Source organism: Spermophilus citellus (genome assembly GCF_964194105.1).
Source record: "Spermophilus citellus genome assembly, chromosome: 8".
In the NCBI taxonomy this organism is placed as follows: domain Eukaryota; kingdom Metazoa; phylum Chordata; class Mammalia; order Rodentia; family Sciuridae; genus Spermophilus; species Spermophilus citellus.
Genome location: NC_138189.1, coordinates 53,664,259 through 53,683,729, shown reverse-complemented (window position 1 = coordinate 53,683,729; position 19,471 = coordinate 53,664,259). Strand labels below are relative to the sequence as shown.

The 19,471-nt window shown below is 33.6% G+C and overlaps 1 protein-coding gene across 1 annotated transcript in view; it reads left to right on the top strand.

Moving 5' to 3' along the window:
* The window catches only part of LOC308655061 (transmembrane protease serine 11F), a gene marked incomplete at both ends in the record, with an annotated part of 98,016 nt that overhangs the window by 17,866 nt on the left and 60,679 nt on the right, over positions 1-19,471 (top strand). The window contains one exon of the mRNA XM_081304835.1: positions 7,334-7,413. Coding sequence (XP_081160961.1) covers positions 7,403-7,413 — 11 coding nt within the window. The remainder of the gene's footprint in view (positions 1-7,333; positions 7,414-19,471) is intronic.

Genomic DNA, 19,471 nt, shown 5'->3' with positions numbered 1-19,471 from the left:
TACATATGAATGTGCAACCATATAAGATATAATCTAAATGTGCATTTTTATTTTCTTATGAAAGATCTTAAAAATCTTAACCATATGTCCAAGAGACGATTTCTGTTGTACTCTTGATTTTCTCTTCCCCTCCTTGCCATCCATTTCCTTCTCTCCCTTTTTTCTGTTTCTTTTTCCTACTTTTCATTTTCTTGCTAGTCTCTTGGTCTTTTTATTTTACTCTTGCCCTTGCCTTTCTTCATCCTGACTCTCCTGCATTTGCTTCTTCTAATGTCTGGAATATTCATTTCTATTCACACCAGGTAGTGCAATTGCATGTACAGAATGAAAGAAAAAGAAAAGGAAAAAAAAGAAAAGAAGAAAGAAAGCATAGTGCAAGGGGACATGTGTCATCAAGACTATCCTGAAAATTTGGAAACAACTTGTTTCCCCTGGAGAAACAGTATTCCCTATGCACTTTCCTCCTGAAGCTCTGAGAGGAGAAAAAATTATTAAGCAAATAAAATCAATTAGCACATCAGATTAGTGTTGGATTGGGTACTACACACTGGAAAAATAGGACATAATTAACCAACAGAATCTCAAAGATAATCTGTTTCAATAGTTCTCTCTCTGTCTCTCTCTTTAATTTGTTCTAATTAGTTATACATGAGGGTAGAATGCCTTTTTGCATACTATACACAAATGGAGCACAACTTTTCAGTCCTCTGGCTGTACATGCAGAGTCACACCAGTAGTGCAATCATAGACGTGTATAGGGTAATAATGTTAGTCTCATTCCACCATCCTTCCCATTCACCCCCTCCTCTCTTCTCCCCTTGCTCCCCTCTGCACAATCCAAAGTTCCTTCATTCTTTTCTACCCTCCCACCATTATGGATCAGCATCTGCTTATAAGAGAAAACATTCAACCCTTGTTTTTTGGGGTTTGAATTATTTCGCTTAGCATGATATTCTCTGGTATCATCCATTTACTGGAAAATGCCATAATTTCATTCTTCTTTAAGACTGAGTAATATTCCATTATGTATATGTACCACATTTTCTTTATCCATTCATCTGTTGAAGGCCATCTAGGTTGATTCCATAGTTCAGCTATGGTGAATTGAACTGCTCTAAACATTGATCTGGCTGTGTCACTATAGTATAATGATTTTAAGTCCTTTGGGTATAAACCAAGCAGTGGGATAGCTGGGTCAAATGGTGGTTCTATTCCAGGTTTTCTTAGAAATCTCCATTCCGCTTTCCATAGTGATTGAACCAATTTGCAATCCTACCAGCAATGTATGAGTGTACCTTTTCCCCCACATCCTCACCTACAATTATTATTGTATTCTTGATAATTGCTGTTCTGATTGTAGTGAGATGAAATCTTGGAGTAGTTTTGATTCGAATTTCTCTAGTTGCTATAGATGATGGACATTTTTTCATGTTATTTCAATAGTTTAATGAGTTTTATGTCATAGACTCTATGGAGAATCTGATAAGAATGATAAAACTTTTTTTAGAAAAAGACACATACATACATAGAAACAAAATTTTATAGTTTCAGTAAATGCAACTGAAACACATCAGCATAGCCTGGACCTAGTGCAAGCCCTGAAGTTGTAATTCTTTCCCTCTCCTTTCCTCTTGTCTCCTCTCCTCTTGTCTCCTCTCCTTATCTCTCTCTCTCTCTCTCTCTCTCTCTCTCTCTCTCTCTCTCTCTCTCTCTCTCTCTCTCTTCCTCCCTATCTACTTGTTTATTCACCACAACCCTCTACCTACAAAATTTGGTCTAGAGAATTTATCCTCATGTTTAGACATACAATTCTGGGGTGGCATCCTAGCTTCCTCCTCATGGTTTTTCTATTCCTTATCCCAGAAAAAAATTAGGATTTTTTCCCCACATCTCTGACATTGTCATAGATGTACTTTTTGGGTAGTTATTGCCATCTATCAGTAAACTAATATATGTGCCAATAAAAGATTGCTTCAGTTCACACATCTCGTGAAGAAATCTTGTGATGTGTTAGATCAGTGCCAAAGGGTTCCTGTAATTATTTCCTGTGGTTCTTGGCATACTTTGCTGACTCAAACAGAGGGAACATCATCAAATGCTGCATTTCCAAAGTGTAACTTCATAAATAAGAAAATACAAATTCATAAATAAGATGACCAAGTAGATAGTATTGTACTACTAGAGAAGGCAAAAAATATCTTGCTCCAGGAGAGATAGCTTAAATTTGGCAAAAGCATTCTGGCAAGGCTCAGGATTGTCCCAGACTTGTGGTTCAGCAAGTTGCCAACTGTGATAATAAGTGGAGACCAAGTAGTAAATGACTTTAAAACATATCATGACCCTCAAGCAGAGTAAATACCAATAAAAAGAATGAAAGGCAAAGATGACTCTTCCAGGAAAAGCATCAGTTCTTGAGGAAGACTACATGCTTGGATATACCAACTTGGGAGATGAAGCAAAAACCTAGATGTGGAGTTCCCAGTTCATCACTTTGATGTATGGAAGAAATGCAATCTTGCCTGGGGGTCATGCTATCCACTTCAGAGTTTTGCACAATTATGCAAACATATTATTCATAAAGCTCTTCACTATGGGGTTTGTTTCTTGCTCCCCATGAGTTTAGTCACTCTGTAGTCACTGGCTATTTGAATGATCCAGGGCATTAACTATCTGTTCTTCCTGATGATGGAGAAGGATGAATACCCTCTCTGTGAGCCCTAGGGGATTCTTTCCTGCATAAGTCTCTGGCACAGTAATATTAGCTGCCTGTGATTTTGACGTTTGGTTTGGATGCTTTCACTGTGCTTAGAAGAGAATTTTTGAAGACAAATTCTTTTGGTAGAAGGATACTTTGCATTAGAAGTTTGTGTTAATTTGAATTTTCCTTTATTGTTTATCATCTTTTAGCATTCAAACTGCCTATAAAGTTGTATTTCATGCTCAAAATTTTTGTATAAGATGGCAAATGTTAGTCAATCAGTAAATATAGCCAATTACCATGCAACCCCAGAAACATACATTCTTAGACTACTTTAACCACGTAAAAAATGTTGTTATTAAGCCTTTTATTTTTGATACCTATTGTTTTAGCAAACCAGATTGAAAGTGTTATGAAAGGAGAAAATATATAAATATAGATCTGAAGATATAAATAATTGCCCAAAAATTCTCTTGAAGCTGAGTTCTATTACAACAGAACCCACTAATGTTTTGCAAAGAGATAAACCATTTTCACACGAAATGTTTTTTCATAAAATCACTTGATAATAAAAATAAATGGCTATTTGATTATTGTAAACATATTTTCAGTGTTACTAATATTAGTTTATTAACTTTAAATATAAAAAGTGAATTCTACATATGGGGTTACAGAAACATCTTATAATTATCATAATCACATCGGTTACACATCCACATTTTTACATAATACCATATTAATGACTGTTGTATTCTGCTACCTTTCCTATCCCCTACTATCCCCCTTCCCCTTCCCTCTCATCTTCCCTCTCTATCCCATCTGCTGTTGTTTAATTCTCTCCCTTGTTTTTTTTCCCCCTTTCCCCTAACAAACTCTTATGTGTAATTTTGTGTAACAATGAGGGTCTCCTTCCATTTCTATACAGTTTCCCTTCTCTCTCCCTTTCTCTCCCCCCACTCGTCTCTGTTTAATGTTAATCTTTTCCTCATGCTCTTCTTCCCTGTTCTGATCTTAGTTGCTCTCTTTATATCAAAGAAGACATTTGGCATTTGTTTTTTAATATCATAAAATAACTCAAATAAATATAGAGAGTGCTCAATAATAAAGACTGAAACTGTAAAATTTTCAAATTTTGAAAACTTCTAGGACATAAAAAATTGATATACCACTCATTATTGATGAACTTGATTATATTACATAAATAGAAAACAGAAACCCAAAAAACCATGAGGAGACCATCCAAAGAATGCTGTATAGGTAAGTTTTTTAAGTCTTGCTGGACTCTTCAAACTGATAGATAAGTTGTTTTAGCTACAAATACAGATATTTATAAGGACAATATTTTAATACTTTGTTTGAATGTTAATAGAATTTGTCTACAATTTGAAGGTAGTTATAAACTATTTATGTGATAATTTCAATGTGATTACTTTCTCACTTGTAAAATATACATTTTGCTTAACCATAAAGTTTTCTCAAACAAGCAATTGCAATTCAAGAAAAAAATCTACTTAAGCATCAGTGTGAAAACTCCAAGTCCTACTTTTTTTGGGTTTAAAAAAAAAAGAAAAAAGAAAAAGCACATATGTTTTGAGCTTTTCAATTCAAGAATTTAATTGAGCACATGGAAATGATCCATAGAGATAAGCTAACCTTACAGTAGTGTCCTGAAATCGAATTGTCTGTGATTATTTTCTAAACAAATAGTGTCAATTAATTGCTAAAATATATTAGATAAAGGCCACTCAGTTTAGTCTCTTTTTCTAAGGCTTATGAAACATGCATTCTAATCCATGAAGCTCATTCAGGCTAGTCTCATTTTTTCTATCCTAGCATCTTTTAGATCCAAGTGCTCACACTTGGGAAGTTGTGGTCTCGTACTAAGCTGTGATCTTATATTCCTTCTTTATTGAAAAAAATAGCATATTGATTGCTTTATAAGTAGAAGCAAAACTGAAATCAACCTTTAATTTGTAGGCTACTAGTAAGTATGAAGTTAAATTATGTATTTGCTCATTACTCATTTATTTACTAAGTTTAAAATTTAATGAATTTAAGATCTGCAATTACAGTTAAGTGTCCACAATGTTTTTATAGCTTGTGCTCTGAAAGTTATATTCTATATTCCTTTCTTTTCTTTTAGACACAAAAGAGATGTGATTCACTTTAGAGTATTTTAACTTCTCCTGATGTCTTATCATAATAGCATTGTTGACTTCTGCCCATTGGCATTTTATGACATACACTCATTTCCTTTTGAATGATAATAATATCAATCAACGATGTAACAATAGAAACCACTAAAGTACCTGCCCACATGCAGCAACATGTGTCTGAGTGTATCGAGAGCCACTTAAATAAAATTCACATGTAATAATTTCACTTTTATAATAGAAATTACTAATGCCTACCAACCCTCAGAATTAGTTATCCAGTCTTATGAAGAATATTAAAAATCTTCATATGCTACATTAATTAGCGCCTAATAAATCCATGTCTTTAATTATTTGAAACAAAACAAAGAACTCAAGGCAATATGAAAAGGAAGACATATGGCAGAAGAACTTGGAAAATATCACTTTTGAAGTCTATTGAAAACAATTAACAAAATAGTGCTAATTCTAGGCGGGGGTGGGGGTGGGGAATAGAGTTGAAAAAACAGTACCTAAGACTTTGAGGTCTTTATTATGGCCCAGACACTAATTTTAGTTCTTTATATTTATTATCAAACTAGTTATAAGTGTCATCTACATTTTACAGAGAGACAAACTAAGAGGTTGGAAGGTTAAGAATATTCCTAAGTATATTCCTACTGTCATCAATGACAGTGCCAGGAAATGAACCCAGGCCTGTCTCCCCCAGGAGCCTGGTGTACTGCCACCTGACCATGGCAAAGACTTTACCTCAGAATATAAAAACAAGTCATCTTTACATATTTATGGAAAGCAGAAGGAATGGGATGGGGGAGACTCAAGCTTTAAGACCAAATAAAAGAAAATTTGAAATAATTACTGAACAGGAAGTTTTCCTGAGATAGTTAACCTATTTTTGACCTTTTAAATATTAGACTGCTTCTGTTGCAATCTTTGAGTGCTTAAGGATGGTGAAAGTACATATTGCTGTATCACTTAAGCTCTTCTCTCATAAGTGCTATGATTCAATATGAAAATGCTGATTTGGTTAACTAAGAGAAAAAATATGTATATACCACACCTCATTTCAGAATCCTCAAAGCTGATTCTTATACTTACGTGAACTTGCTTCTTGTATGGCATAATTTTCTCCACCCAGGCCACATACTTTATTTTCTACCTCATTGTTTTGTACTAATATAGAGGGCTGGTAGTATTTTTAAAATTTTATCAAGTAAGGATTATGAGAACAATAATAGAATATAGTCATTTACTAAATTTGACATGATTTTTCTAGCACTTTTTTTGTTTGATTTTATAAATTTTACTTTTGAAATAAATCAATATTCCAAAGAGCAAAGTTATTTTTGCTAAAGTATAGTTTTCAATGTAGTTAAAGTTAATGGTAACTTTTTGTGAATTATTTGTTTAGAAATTTTCATTGTTACTAAAAATTATGTCTTTTTTTCATATTGTTGATGGTTATACAAACTGAGAATCTGCTTCATTTTTTCCATTTGCCAAAAATCTTGGGAAATGTATTTTTTATTAATACCTTAGCAGAATATTATTACAAAATTTTAAGATTAGATTCATTATGCCTGCAGTATTTTAGACAAAATTATTCTGCATGAACAACAAAAGTGTACATGTACAGAGTTTTTTTTTTTACTATCTTCTCACTCTGAATCTTTAAAAGTACTTATTAAATTTCCAGTGTCTATGTTACAGTTTTACTGATCTTTGTTGAAAGTTCATGTATTCATTCTAAAATCTCCATAAATATATACAAATATGTAAAGGGACTAATTATAAAGGCTGAGTAATTCACACCAGTAAGATGGACTAAACTATTCCTGATTATGGGAAGGTGAAACAAGGTTTTGATTTTTTTCTTTTTCTTTTTCTATTTTTTTTTGTTTGTTTTTGGGGGGGGCTGAATACATTTTTTTAATAAAATCATTTATTTCAAAGTGAAACAGGAAATATTAGAAAAGACAAATATAGCCCTGATATATTATTAAATATAAGCCCTTTTACTTATTAGGAAATTAGTCTCAACAAGCTAAGCAGCTTGCCCATGGTCACATTACTAAGGTGAAACAGGTGCTCTAGTCTAGAACCCAAGAATTCTCTCCACCACACCTTCATGATTCCCTCAAAGGGAAGAGAAGGAATATTTTAATGAGGAAGTAAGAAGTGCTATCAGTGTATTCTAATGTTTTGTATATTTTAAAACAAATTGGGACCACACCTCACCTCAATGCTGATCATACCTCCCCAACCGGAAAAGTGTGGCCTTCTGAATCATCACCAGTTGCACCTTATGAGCCCTCTACTGCTTGGAGTTTCTCTGTGCAGGTATTTACAGTTCATTGTGTGGAAACAGCTGGCACAGAATTGATCATGTTCTTATCAGACTATATCAAGATGGTAAACCTCAGTCATTAAACTGGCCAGACTTGTTTCTTTTCTGGTGCTAGTGACTGTCATTATTTTACAGCCTCCCAACCCTGACCTGGCTGATACAGATCAGATGGTGACTGAATAGAACCTGCCCCAGTCCGGGTCCATGATGTACTCGTAAGTACTCAGCTTTTCTCAGTAAGAGTTATCAATGGGAACAGATGCTGGCCACTCCTGAGACAGGCTGTGCAGATGCTGCCTGGTACAGATTACTTTAAAAATAAGATTATTTTTATGTGTGTTATTGTATTTTGTGTTATTTTTGTTGTTGTTGTTGTTGTTCAATATAAGACTTTTGAAACAAAAGGTGCCTTTGTCTTTTCTTTCCAGATAAAGGAAATAGTAAGATGAGTAATATGTGAACTGTATTATATTTAACACAGAAAAATCTGTACTTCAAAACATAAAGTGCTTAATATAGTTGATTTAATTTCTTTAGTATTGTCAATAGCATGATGTAAGTTTTATTACTTTTGTTTATTGAATTATCTCTTGAGACAGCAAAGCATAAATTGAAGAAGACAATCTATTAGAATTTTTGTTTGAATTTTACTTAAAAGAAAATGTAACAGAAATGGAATTATTGTATCATATGAATGAAATATTAAAATTAATATATAATTATTAAACTAACAAAACTAGGTTCCATATAACATTTGTCATAATTAAACTCCAAAATAATTGATAAATTAATGATCTTAAGGTAAAAACATTTATATGTATATTTACATTTAGGTAATATCCAGGTATTGTTTTCAGACTCAAATGAATAAATGATATTTAAGAGTGATTTCATTCAAACTCCTGCTTAGTCTGAACTTGTTTCTCAAAGAGATGTTTATATCTCTGCAGATACAAACTTCCTAGTATTAATCATGATTCTCTGATAATTGCAATTGCTTAGTGATTTGTTTTCAATTAAATAAAATATGTTAAGCCTGTGGGCTCTTGCGCTCTTAAATGAAGAGTGTTCTTCCCCTCCCTATTTTACTTTTCAATAACAGCACGAACCTTAACGACTGTCGATTTCATAAAGCTTCCCCCACAGACCCTTTCATGACAGCACCTTATAGCATAATATCTGTACTTTTTCTTTAATTTCCTCTTTCCCTTTCCTCTTTTCTCCCCCCCGGTCCATTTCCTCTACTCTAATAATCTCCCCTTTGATTTTTTTAAATGTTAAATACAAGAAAGTATACTTGTTATTTACCAAGATAAGGGCAGAACAAGGTAAAATGTGCAGTACATAAAAACTTATATTTAATAAACATTCATATAAATATGACATCTAACAATTTCAGTTTCAAACAGTTAACAAAGAACTTTAAGATCTTTCATGTTCCTTTATTTCAGGATTCTGCAGTATGGCTTTTCGACCAACTGGTTCTTCTCTTCCCAACTTATAGTATCATCTCTACTCACTCACTTTACCGCTCTGAAAGTATCCTTATAGATGTATGAAATGTCCATATTGAAACGTCATCAGCTTTGATTCAGAGTGTATAGGTCTGATGATTTAATGTATCCTTTCTAATTGGATTCTAGACCACTACTGTTTTTAACACACATATTTTTCTAAAGTGTACAGATTGTGCATAAAGACAAGATTCACTGAACACATTAGTAAAAGAATTTTGCCCAAGGGATATAGTCTCCTAGAATAAAGGAGTCATGTGTGCTGTAGCTTCTTAGCAAAGTAAAAAGAGAACCAGCATGATATTTAGATGTATTCTAGATCCAGTTTTGTGCTCACTTTTCTTACCTCTCTCAAGACTTCACTTTTACCTGTAAAATGTAGGGGAGAGTCTACAGCTAAATAAATAGTATGAGGAATTTGCACATTAATGGGACTTGAAATCATTTTTTGTGGATAAACAGGAAAATAGGAAACTGATTTTGGTTTATTGATTTATTATTTGGTTTCTTTTGACATTATCAACTTTGTTACATTTAGTAGTAATGCAAAAACATTTGATATTAATTTTGCTATATTTTTAGTAGTAAGTCTAAGTGTTATGTAGTGGAAATATTTCAGATTTGTAAATCTTTGCATGTACCATGTTGTGATGTCAAACATTTCTTCTGTGGGTCATGGTCAAAAATATTTTTTAAAACACTTCATTAGATAATTTTAAAGTCCTTTCAAATACTTTAAATCTATAATTTCAAACAGCTAATTGCCAGTTAATATGGAGAACATTAACTAAAGGCATAAGTGAGCCATCTAAATTATTCCAGAGTATAGACTATTTAATTTTTTTTTCAGTAATACCTACATTTGATGCCCTCCAAAAGTGAGTCACAGATAAGAGGTATGAGTGCCAGAAAGTAGATCTTGGTGTCAAGAGGCAATTGAATAAGCCACACCTAAGGGCACAATCTGATAAATCAAAAATAAGAAGCACAAACAGGGTGTTATGGGGGGTGTAACCTCATTAAAGCTTTTCTAGATATATAATAATTGAGTTTAATCTTTTAAAAAGTAGAAAATGGTTGGAGGAAAAGAAAAATGCATTCTTGACTAAGACAACAGAGTCCTTGTAAAAGCCATGAAACTTTAAATATGCTTGCAAATAAATGTTGAAAACTGTCTGCTGAAACTAAAGTGATCACTTTTATGAAGAGCTTTGTGTACCAGATTAAAAACTTCTGAACTTTTAAACAAGAATTCAGTAAAAAATTTAAGCAAAAAGAAGAAATAATGAAATTTTCAAACTATAACTGTTAGGGGTACCAGTGCACTTGGGTGGTTCCACTGTCATCCTGCAGAATTGGAGGAAGAGAGTGGACAGCAGGGAAATTACGTGTTCATGTGCTGTTTCCTCAGCCTGAAATGAGTCTTCCTCCTCACATTTAATAAGATCCCATAGTCCATAATCTGCCTTCAAAATTCTAATCAAAGTTTCCGAGCCATTTTTCTTCTGCTCTGACATCTTAAGTATTCCTGAAACCCAGCCATTCTCCTCAAACTTACGTAACACATGGTGTGTACTTATGTTGGCATTCTCCGTATGTTTAGTTACTTGTTTCAAATCATCTCCCCAGTTAACTAGAGAGCTCTCTGTATTACTAGTGCCAAAAACTTTGCCTGTAGAGTCTTAACATTTGCATGTTGCTTTATTATTACAAATGACTAAAGCCAAAGAACAGATACTAAAAAAAAAAAAGAGGAAAGGCTAGGAGTAAATGAAATTTTAAGTTTACTTTTTATTACATGTCTATTAAAGAAGGCCTATGAAATATTTGAGATACAGTAATTCAGTAGGTGAATAAAACAGTATAGACAATTTATTCCAAGTAAATTTATGTTTGGTGCTGGATGAGGATTTATTGTTGAAGAGATTAAAGCATCAAATAAATGCTCATAAACGAGATTTTAAATTTCATTCATTCATTCATTCAATAAATTCCTATTATACTAGTCTATAGTGTGCTAGAAGTAAATTTACATCTATATGTAAATACCTACAGATATTGTATATACTCATGTGTTGTGTGTATATAGTGTATGTAAACAAATGTATATAAATGAATACACATGTATAAGATCACAACAAATATGGTCACTACTTTTACAGTGCTTACAATCTTAAAGCAAATAAACAATTAGACAAATCATGTGAATTAAAAACGAGATAATTACAAGATAAAATTTTGTACTTTTTCAAAAAAAATTTGAGTCCTGTGTGGTGGCGCACACTAGTAATCCCAGCAGCTCTGGGGGCTGAGGAAGAAGGATTGTGATTTCGAAGCCAGACTCAGCAAAGGCTGGTGCTAAACAACTCAGTGAGATCTGTCTCTAAATTAAATACAAAATGGGGCTGGGATGTGGTTCAGTGGTCCAGTGCCCCTGAGTTCAATCCATAGTAACAAAAAAAAATTTTTTTTTTGGTTCATTTAATTTCTTTAACTGGTGCCTTTTTAAAAAGTAGATTTTCGGTTTTTCATTCTATGACTCATTCTTGTCTACTTTCAAATAAATGAAAGCTATATTTGTGAAATGTCGTTTTAAAATATTAGATACTGATATAGTTTCCCACTGTGCTTGAAGAAGCCTTGAGAAAATCTAAATAGAACTTCTCACCATCATTGAATGAGTTTAGCAAGACAACAATGGAAACCAGTATTTTGATGAGAAAGATACATTTCCATGGCTTGCAACAACTATCTGCAGTAGTTTTTTTAAAAAAATATTTTATTTTTGGAGTACTGTGGGATTGGATATGTAGGGTAATATAGCAAGAACATTTTCATATTTTTGAATCATAAATCATTAAGGTGTTGTAAAGCCTTAGCATTTTATAGACATATTCAAAATCCAAGTTCAATGTCCAATACAAAGACCATTCAGATATATTTCTATTTGTTGCTGCTTTGGATTCTATACATTATATTTTGTTCCAGTAGTGTGTGTGCCCAAACTGTGACTCTTAAAAAAATTCTCCATAGTTTGACATTGTCATTAGATGAGCAGCCCTCATCTTAGGTATCTTGTGTAAAGTAAAAATGCATTAATCTAAGATATAACTTTAGAAAATGCATAGTATGATGAACAAGTAATAATCATATGAAATAGTTTTGCAGATTAAAATTTATTATGTACTAGGTTCCATCTTTCACACTGAACTTATTATTTCAATAATATGTGTAAATCTGAACAGGTTGTAGAGAACTGTTGAGCACTGAGTTTGATCTCTTGGTAGAGATATCACGTCGAAGCTATATCAAAGGCATCATCTTAGCTGTCCTCTCTACTACACTGGTGAGGCCCCATTATGACCCTACTGCACGTCTTTCTCTCCCTCTATTCATTCATCCTTCCTTGATCATCTTAGCCTCTGGTGGTTACTAGTACTTGATCATAACTTCATTACCATTCTCAAACTTTAGTTGCTTTAAGGGGTATGGGTCACCATTTCTGCTAGGTAAAGGAAAGATCAATTTATTTTTTCACAGCTTTTATATCATATCACTTTTTTAAAAAGTATGAACTAATGAGATAATATAATTGAGTATTTGGAATATTGTCATATAAATTAGTTGAGGCCAGGTGCAGTGTTGCACATCTGTAATCCCACAGCTCAGGAGACTGATGCAGAAGGATTGAAAGTTCAAAGCCAGCCTCAGCAACTTTAGCGAAGCCCTGAGCAACTCAGATCCTATCTCTAAATTAAAAAAAATATATATTTAAAATATGGGGATGTGGCTGGGGATGTGGCTCAGTGGTTAAGTGCCCCTGGATTCAATTCCTGGTACCACCCCTATGAAAAATAAATAAACAAAATAGTTGAGATAACTGTCTTTTTCTCAGAATGAGCAGAATTATTTTCATAGTTAACTCAAGAAATGTGTCCTTTTTAGAGAACACAGCCTTAGATTCCTTGCAATTCATAATTTTTGGGGGGGCAATTAATTTTTTCTTAGGATTGCTCCTGTGTTTTACTCCCTTGCCCAATGAGAGAAGCAAGAGTTTAATCAGTACTTTCTACTTCTTCAAAATTGACAAAACAAATTTTTTTTTCAGCTCTTTTAGTTAGTGACAGCAGCTTTAAAAAAAAAAAAACACTGAACATTACTTGTAACTAAATTGTGGAAACCTGGAAAATATGGCTTATTGATCTCTTCTATATTCACAAACCTATAAACTTTGGAGTAGTTCTGTGTATATCTATTTGTAATGTGGGGAATGTATATCTTCTAGAGATGTCCATTAGTTAAAAATTTGAATATCTAAGGTAAAGTTGCAGTTTATTATCAAGGAAACTAGTATAATATTTTTATTACCCAACCTGAGCTAGGTATTAATTCTGATATGAATATTCCCAAGGTCAAAGTTAATCATCACTCTGCATTCTCTCTCTCTCTCTCTCTCTCTCTCTCTCTCTCTCTCTCTCTCTCTCTCTCACACACACACACACACACACACACACACAATCAAAGCAAACTGATAATTTGGACAGCACTAAAATGTCCATATCTCTCAACCAATAAGAATAAATTGTTCCATATTCATGACTGTCTTCCTGGAAGTTATTTAACAAATTTTACATAATGTACACAGGCATGTATCAAGAGTAGTTCTGGGTGACTAGAACTGGAATATCTGCGTGAATTAGGTGCTATCTATGCATTAGAATAATTAACATAAACATTATTTAGAATGGAATCTACTTATTAGAATTGCATTTTCTTTGATTCATATGCTGATGTTGAGGAAGCTAATCCTGCATTTATAATATTTAACTGCTTGAACTGCATAGGAGAAAATATATAAAAACTAGGTTCCAAATCCTACAATATAGTTAATGAAATATGGCTATCACTATTCCTACAGCTGTGAAGTAAGATTTTTTTTTTTTTACTGGAATTCCTTTTGGGATTTTATCTATATACAGATGTAGCAGTATACATTGATTAATGAATCTTCAAGCAAAGTAAATTTCTGTTGATCTATTTATGTAAATAAAAGTTGTATCTATCAGAAAATGAGATGTAATAATGGAACCCTAGGTATTCTTATACAAACTCTCTTACATTGCTTAAACTACACAGCACAGAGTTTATAAGTTATCTTTAAAAGATCAGAAGTTTAAATTAAGTTATTATGTTGTTATTTCACAATTCTTGGTATGATTTTATGTTTTTCTTTTAAATTTAAATTTAATTTTTTTGCAGTGCTAGAAATTGAACCCAGGGCCCTATACATGCTAGGCAAACACTCTACCCCTGAACTACACATTTAGTCCTAGGTAACTTTAGGTATCAATGAACCACTTAATGTACACTCAGACCTTCAACAAGTAAAAACTGATTGTTTGAAAAAATTATAAACCTGATGAAATAGCATTTGACTTGTGAGCTTGTTTAGTTAATTAGTCAAGTTAAGGCAACTCTGTATTAGAGGGGAAAATTACAAGAATGAGAGGCTCTTAAACTTCTTTGAAGGGAGCATTCTAACCTGCTCATTATCTCTCACATGACCCTTTAGTAATGTGGTGGACAGATTCTGGGACACGCTAATGTTGTTTATTTAATATGCAGATTACATGAGTTGTAAATTAGACATTGTTGATCTCTTTTATCTAGGACATTTATATCTTAATCATAGCTCCTCCCTCGGGAGGAGATTGCAAAATGCCACTAAAATACAAAACTTTATACCAGGCAATCAAACAGGAAGTTAAGTGAAGAACATTGACTGCTAACTAAAACAACTGTGTTTTAAAAACACATATTTACTTATTTTGTTATTTTGCCAGAAACTGCAGAGCAATCGCACATTCTCTTTGGCATCTATACTTCATATATAAGCACAGATTATATGCATGGAGTGTAAATAAATGTAGATGTAGATATAGAGAGACAGAGAAAGAGAGAGAACTGGGCTTTATTATAAATTTAAATTTATTGCAACTCATAGCTCTTTATATATAATTATTTAATTTTTTTTGTTTGTGACTTTTTATTTCTGAGTATGTAAATATATTTTGCATGTAATTCTAGCATATTATTTACAAGTTTGCATCTTGTTCTATAATAGTATTTGTTGATTTTATATATTTTTTTCTTTTTTTATTGGTTGTTCAAAACATTACAAAGCTCTTGACATATCATATTTCATACATAAGCTTCAAGTGAGTTATGAACTCCCATTTTTGCCCCAAACACAGATTGCAAAATCATATCAGTTACACATCCACATTTTTACATAATGCCATACTAGTAACTGTTGTATTCTGCTACCTTTCCTATCCTATACTATCCCCCCTCCCCTCCCCTCCCATTTTCTCTATCTACCCCATCTACTGTAATTCATTTCTCTCCTTGTTTATTTTCCCATTCCCCTCACAGCCTCTTATATGTAATTTTGTATAACAATGAGGGTCTCCCTCCATTTCCATGCAATTCCCCTCTTCTCTCCCTTTCCCTACCCCTTCATGTCTCTGTTTAATGTTAATCTTTTCTTCCTGCTCTTCCTCCCTGCTCTATTCTTAGTTGCTCTCATTATATCAAAGAAGACATTTGGTATTTGTTTTTTAGGGATTGGCTAGCTTCACTAAGCATAATCTGCTCTAGTGCCATCCATTTCCCTGCGAATTCCATGATTTTGTCATTTTTTAGTGCTGCGTAATACTCCATAGTGTATAGATGCCCATTTGTTTAATCCATTCATCCATTGAAGGGCATCTGGGTTGTTTCCACAGTCTAGCTATTGTGAATTGTGCTGCTATGAACATTGATGTGGCAGTATCCCTGTAGTACGCTTTTTTAGGTCTTCAGGGAATAGTCCGAGAAGGGCAATAGCTGGGTCAAATGGTGGTTCCATTCCCAGCTTTCCCAGGAATCTCCATACTGCTTTCCAAATTGGCTGCACCAATTTGCAGTCCCACCAGCAATGTACAAGAGTACCCTTTTCCCCACATCCTCTCCAGCATTTGTTGTTGTTTGACTTCATAATGGCTGCCAATCTTACTGGAGTGAGATGGTATCTTAGGGTGGTTTTGATTTGCATTTCTCTGACTGCTAGAGATGGTGAGCATTTTTTCATGTACTTGTTGATTGATTGTATGTCCTCCTCTGAGAAGTGTCTGTTTAGGTCCTTGGCCCATTTGTTGATTGGGTTATTTGTTATCTTGTTGTCTAATTTTTTGAATTCTTTGTATACTCTGGATATTAGGGCTCTATCTGAAGTGTGAGGAGTAAAAATTTGTTCCCATGATGTAGGCTCCCTATTTACCTCTCTTATTGTTTCTCTTGCTGTGAAAAAAACTTTTTCGTTTAAGTAAGTCCCAATTGTTGATTCTTGTTATTAACTCTTGTGCTATGGGTGCCCTATTAAGGAATTTGTAGCCAACTTTTTCTTCTATCAGACGCAGAGTCTCTGATTTGATATCAAGGTCTTTGATCCATTTTGAGTTAACTTTTGTGCATGGTGAGAGGAGAGGATTTAGTTTCATTTTGTTGCATATGGATTTCCAGTTTTCCCAACACCATTTGTTGAAGATGCTATCCTTCCTCCATTGCATGCTTTTAGCCCTGTTAGCAAATATAAGATAGTTGTAACTTTGTGGATTAGTCTCTGTGTCCTCTATTTGGTACCATTGGTCCACCCGCCTGTTTTGGTACCAGTACCATGCTGTTTTTGTTACTATTGCTCTGTAATATAGTTTGAAGTCTGGTATCGCAATACCGCCTGATTCACACTTCCTGCTTAGTATTGCTTTTGCTATTCTGGGTCTTTTATTTTTCCATATGAATTTCATGATTGCTTTATCTATTTCTATAAGAAGTGCCATTGGGATTTTGATTGGCATTGCATTAAACCTATAGAGAACTTTTGGTAATATTGCCATTTTGATGATGTTAGTTCTGCTTATCCATGAACAGGGTATATTTTTCCATCTTCTAAGATCTTCTTCTACTTCTCTCTTTAGGGTTCTGTAGTTTTCATTGTATAAATCTTTCACCTCTTTTGTTAGGTTGATTCCCAAGTATTTTATTTTTTTTGAGGGTATTGTGAATGGAGTGTTTTTCCTCATTTCCGTTTCAGAAGTTTTGTCGCTGATATACAGAAATGCCTTTGATTTATGCGTGTTGATTTTATATCCTGCCACTTTGCTGAATTCATTTATTAGTTCTAGTAGTTTTTTTGTAGACCCTTTTGGGTCTTCTAGGTATAGAATCATGTCATCCGCAAATAGTGATAATTTAAGTTCTTCTTTTCCAATTTTTATGCCTTTAATTTCTTTCATCTGTCTAATTGCTCTGGCCAGTGTTTCGATAACTATATTGAATAGCAGGGGTGATAGAGGGCATCCCTGTCTTGTTCCAGATTTTAGAGGGAATGCCTTCAATTTTTCTCCATTCAGAATGATGCTAGCCTGAGGCTTAGCATAGATAGCTTTTACAATGTTGAGGTAAGTTCCTGTTATCCCTAGTTTTTCTAATGTTTTGAACATAAAGGGATGCTGTACTTTGTCGAATGCTTTTTCTATGTCTATTGAGATGATCATATGGTTCTTATCTTTGAGTCTATTGATGTGGTGGGTAACATTTATTGATTTCCGTATATTGAACCATCTTTGCATCCCAGGGATGAATCCTACTTGATCATGGTGCACAATTTGTTTAATGTGCCTTTGTATCTGATTCGCCAGTATTTTATTGAGGGTTTTTGCATCTAGGTTCATCAGAGATATTGGTCTGTAGTTTTCTTTCTTTGAGGTGTCTTTGTCTGGTTTTGGAATCAGGGTTATGTTGGCCTCATAGAATGAGTTTGGAAGGGCTCCCTCTTTTTCTATTTCCTGAAATAACTTGAAAAGTATTGGTATTAATTCTTCTTTAAAGGTTTTGTAAAACTCTGCTGTATACCCATCCGGTCCTGGGCTTTTCTTGGTTGGTAGTCTTTTGATTGCTTCTTCTATTTCATCCATTGATATTGGTCTGTTCAAATTGTGTGTATCCTCCTGACTCAGTCTGAGCAAATCATATGTCTTAAGAAATTTATCAATGTCTTCACTATCCTCTATTTTATAGGAATATAGGTTTTCAAAATAATTTCTAATTGTCTTCTGTATTTCTGTAGCATCTGTTGTGATATTGCCTTTTTCATCCCATATGTTAGTGATTTGAGTTCTCTCTCTTCTTCTCTTTGTTAGCATGGCTAAGGGTCTGTCAATCTTATTTATTTTTTCAAAGAACCAACTTTTAGTTTTGTTAATTTTTTCAATAGTTTCTTTTGTTTCAATTTCATTGATTTCTGGTCTGATTTTAATTATTTCTTGCCTTCTGCTTCATTTGTTGTTGTTTTGTTCTTCCTTTTCTAGGGCTTTGAGATGAAGTGTGAGCTCATTTATTTGTTGTTTTTTCTTTTTCTTTTTTTTTTTTTTTTTGAGGAATGACCTCCAGGCGATGAATTTCCCTCTTAAAACTGCTTTCATTGTGTCCTATAGATTCCGATATGTTGTGTCTGTATTTTCATTTGTCTCTAAGAATTTTTTCATCTCCTCCTTTATGTCTTCTGTAACCCTTTGATCATTCAGTAACATATTGTTCATTTTCCATGTGATGTAGGATTTTTCCTTCCTTCTTTTATCATTGATTTCCAGTTTCATTCCACTATGATCGGTTAAAGTGCATGGTATTATCTCCACCCCTTTATATTTACTAAGGGTTGTCCTATGGCATAATATATGGTCTATTTTTGAGAAGGATCCATGTGCTGCTGAGAAAAACATATATCCACTTGAAGATAGTTGATATATTCTATTTATGTCAGTTAAGTCTAGGTTATTAAGTGTGATATTGAGTTCTATAGTTTCTTTATTCAACTTTTGTTTGGAAGATCTGTCCAATGGTGAGAGAGGTGTGTTGAAGTCACCCATAATTATTGTGTTGTGTTCTATTTGATTCTTGAACTTGAGGAGAATTTGTTTTATGAACGTCGCAGCACCATTATTTGGTGCATAGATATTGATAATTGTTATATCTTGTTGGTGAATGGTTCCTTTTAACAGTATATAATGTCCTTCCTTATCCCTTTGGATTAATTTAGTCTTGAAGTCGATTTTATTCGATATGAGGATGGCCACCCCTGCTTGCTTGTGAGGACCGTGTGCTTGGTATATTTTTTCCCAACCTTTCACCTTCAGCCTGTGTACGTCTTTTCCAATCAGATGTGTCTCCTGGAGGCAGCATATTGTAGAATTTGTTTTTTTAATCCATGTTACCAGCCTATGTCGCTTTATTGGAGAGTTTAAACCATTAACGTTTAAAGTTACTATTGATGTATGTTTTGTACTTCCAGCCATGTTTTTTTATTTATCTCTTTTTTTTAATTTAGTTTGTTTCTCCATGGTTAGCTTTCCCCCCACCGTCTGTCCTTACTGAGGTACTTCCCACTGTTGGCTTTGGTTATTGTTATTCATTTCTTCCTCGTGTAGTGTTTTGTTCAAGATGCTTTGAATGCTGGTCTTCTGGCTGCAAATTCTTTTAGCTTTTGTTTATCATGAAAAATTTTTATTTCGTTGTCGTACCTGGAGCTTAATTTTGCTGAATACAGAATTCTTGGTTGGCATCCATTGTCTTTCAGTGTTTGAAATATGTTGTTCCAGGATCTTCTCGCTTTCAGCGTCTGTGATGAAAAATCTGTTGTTAACCTTATTGGTTTACCCCT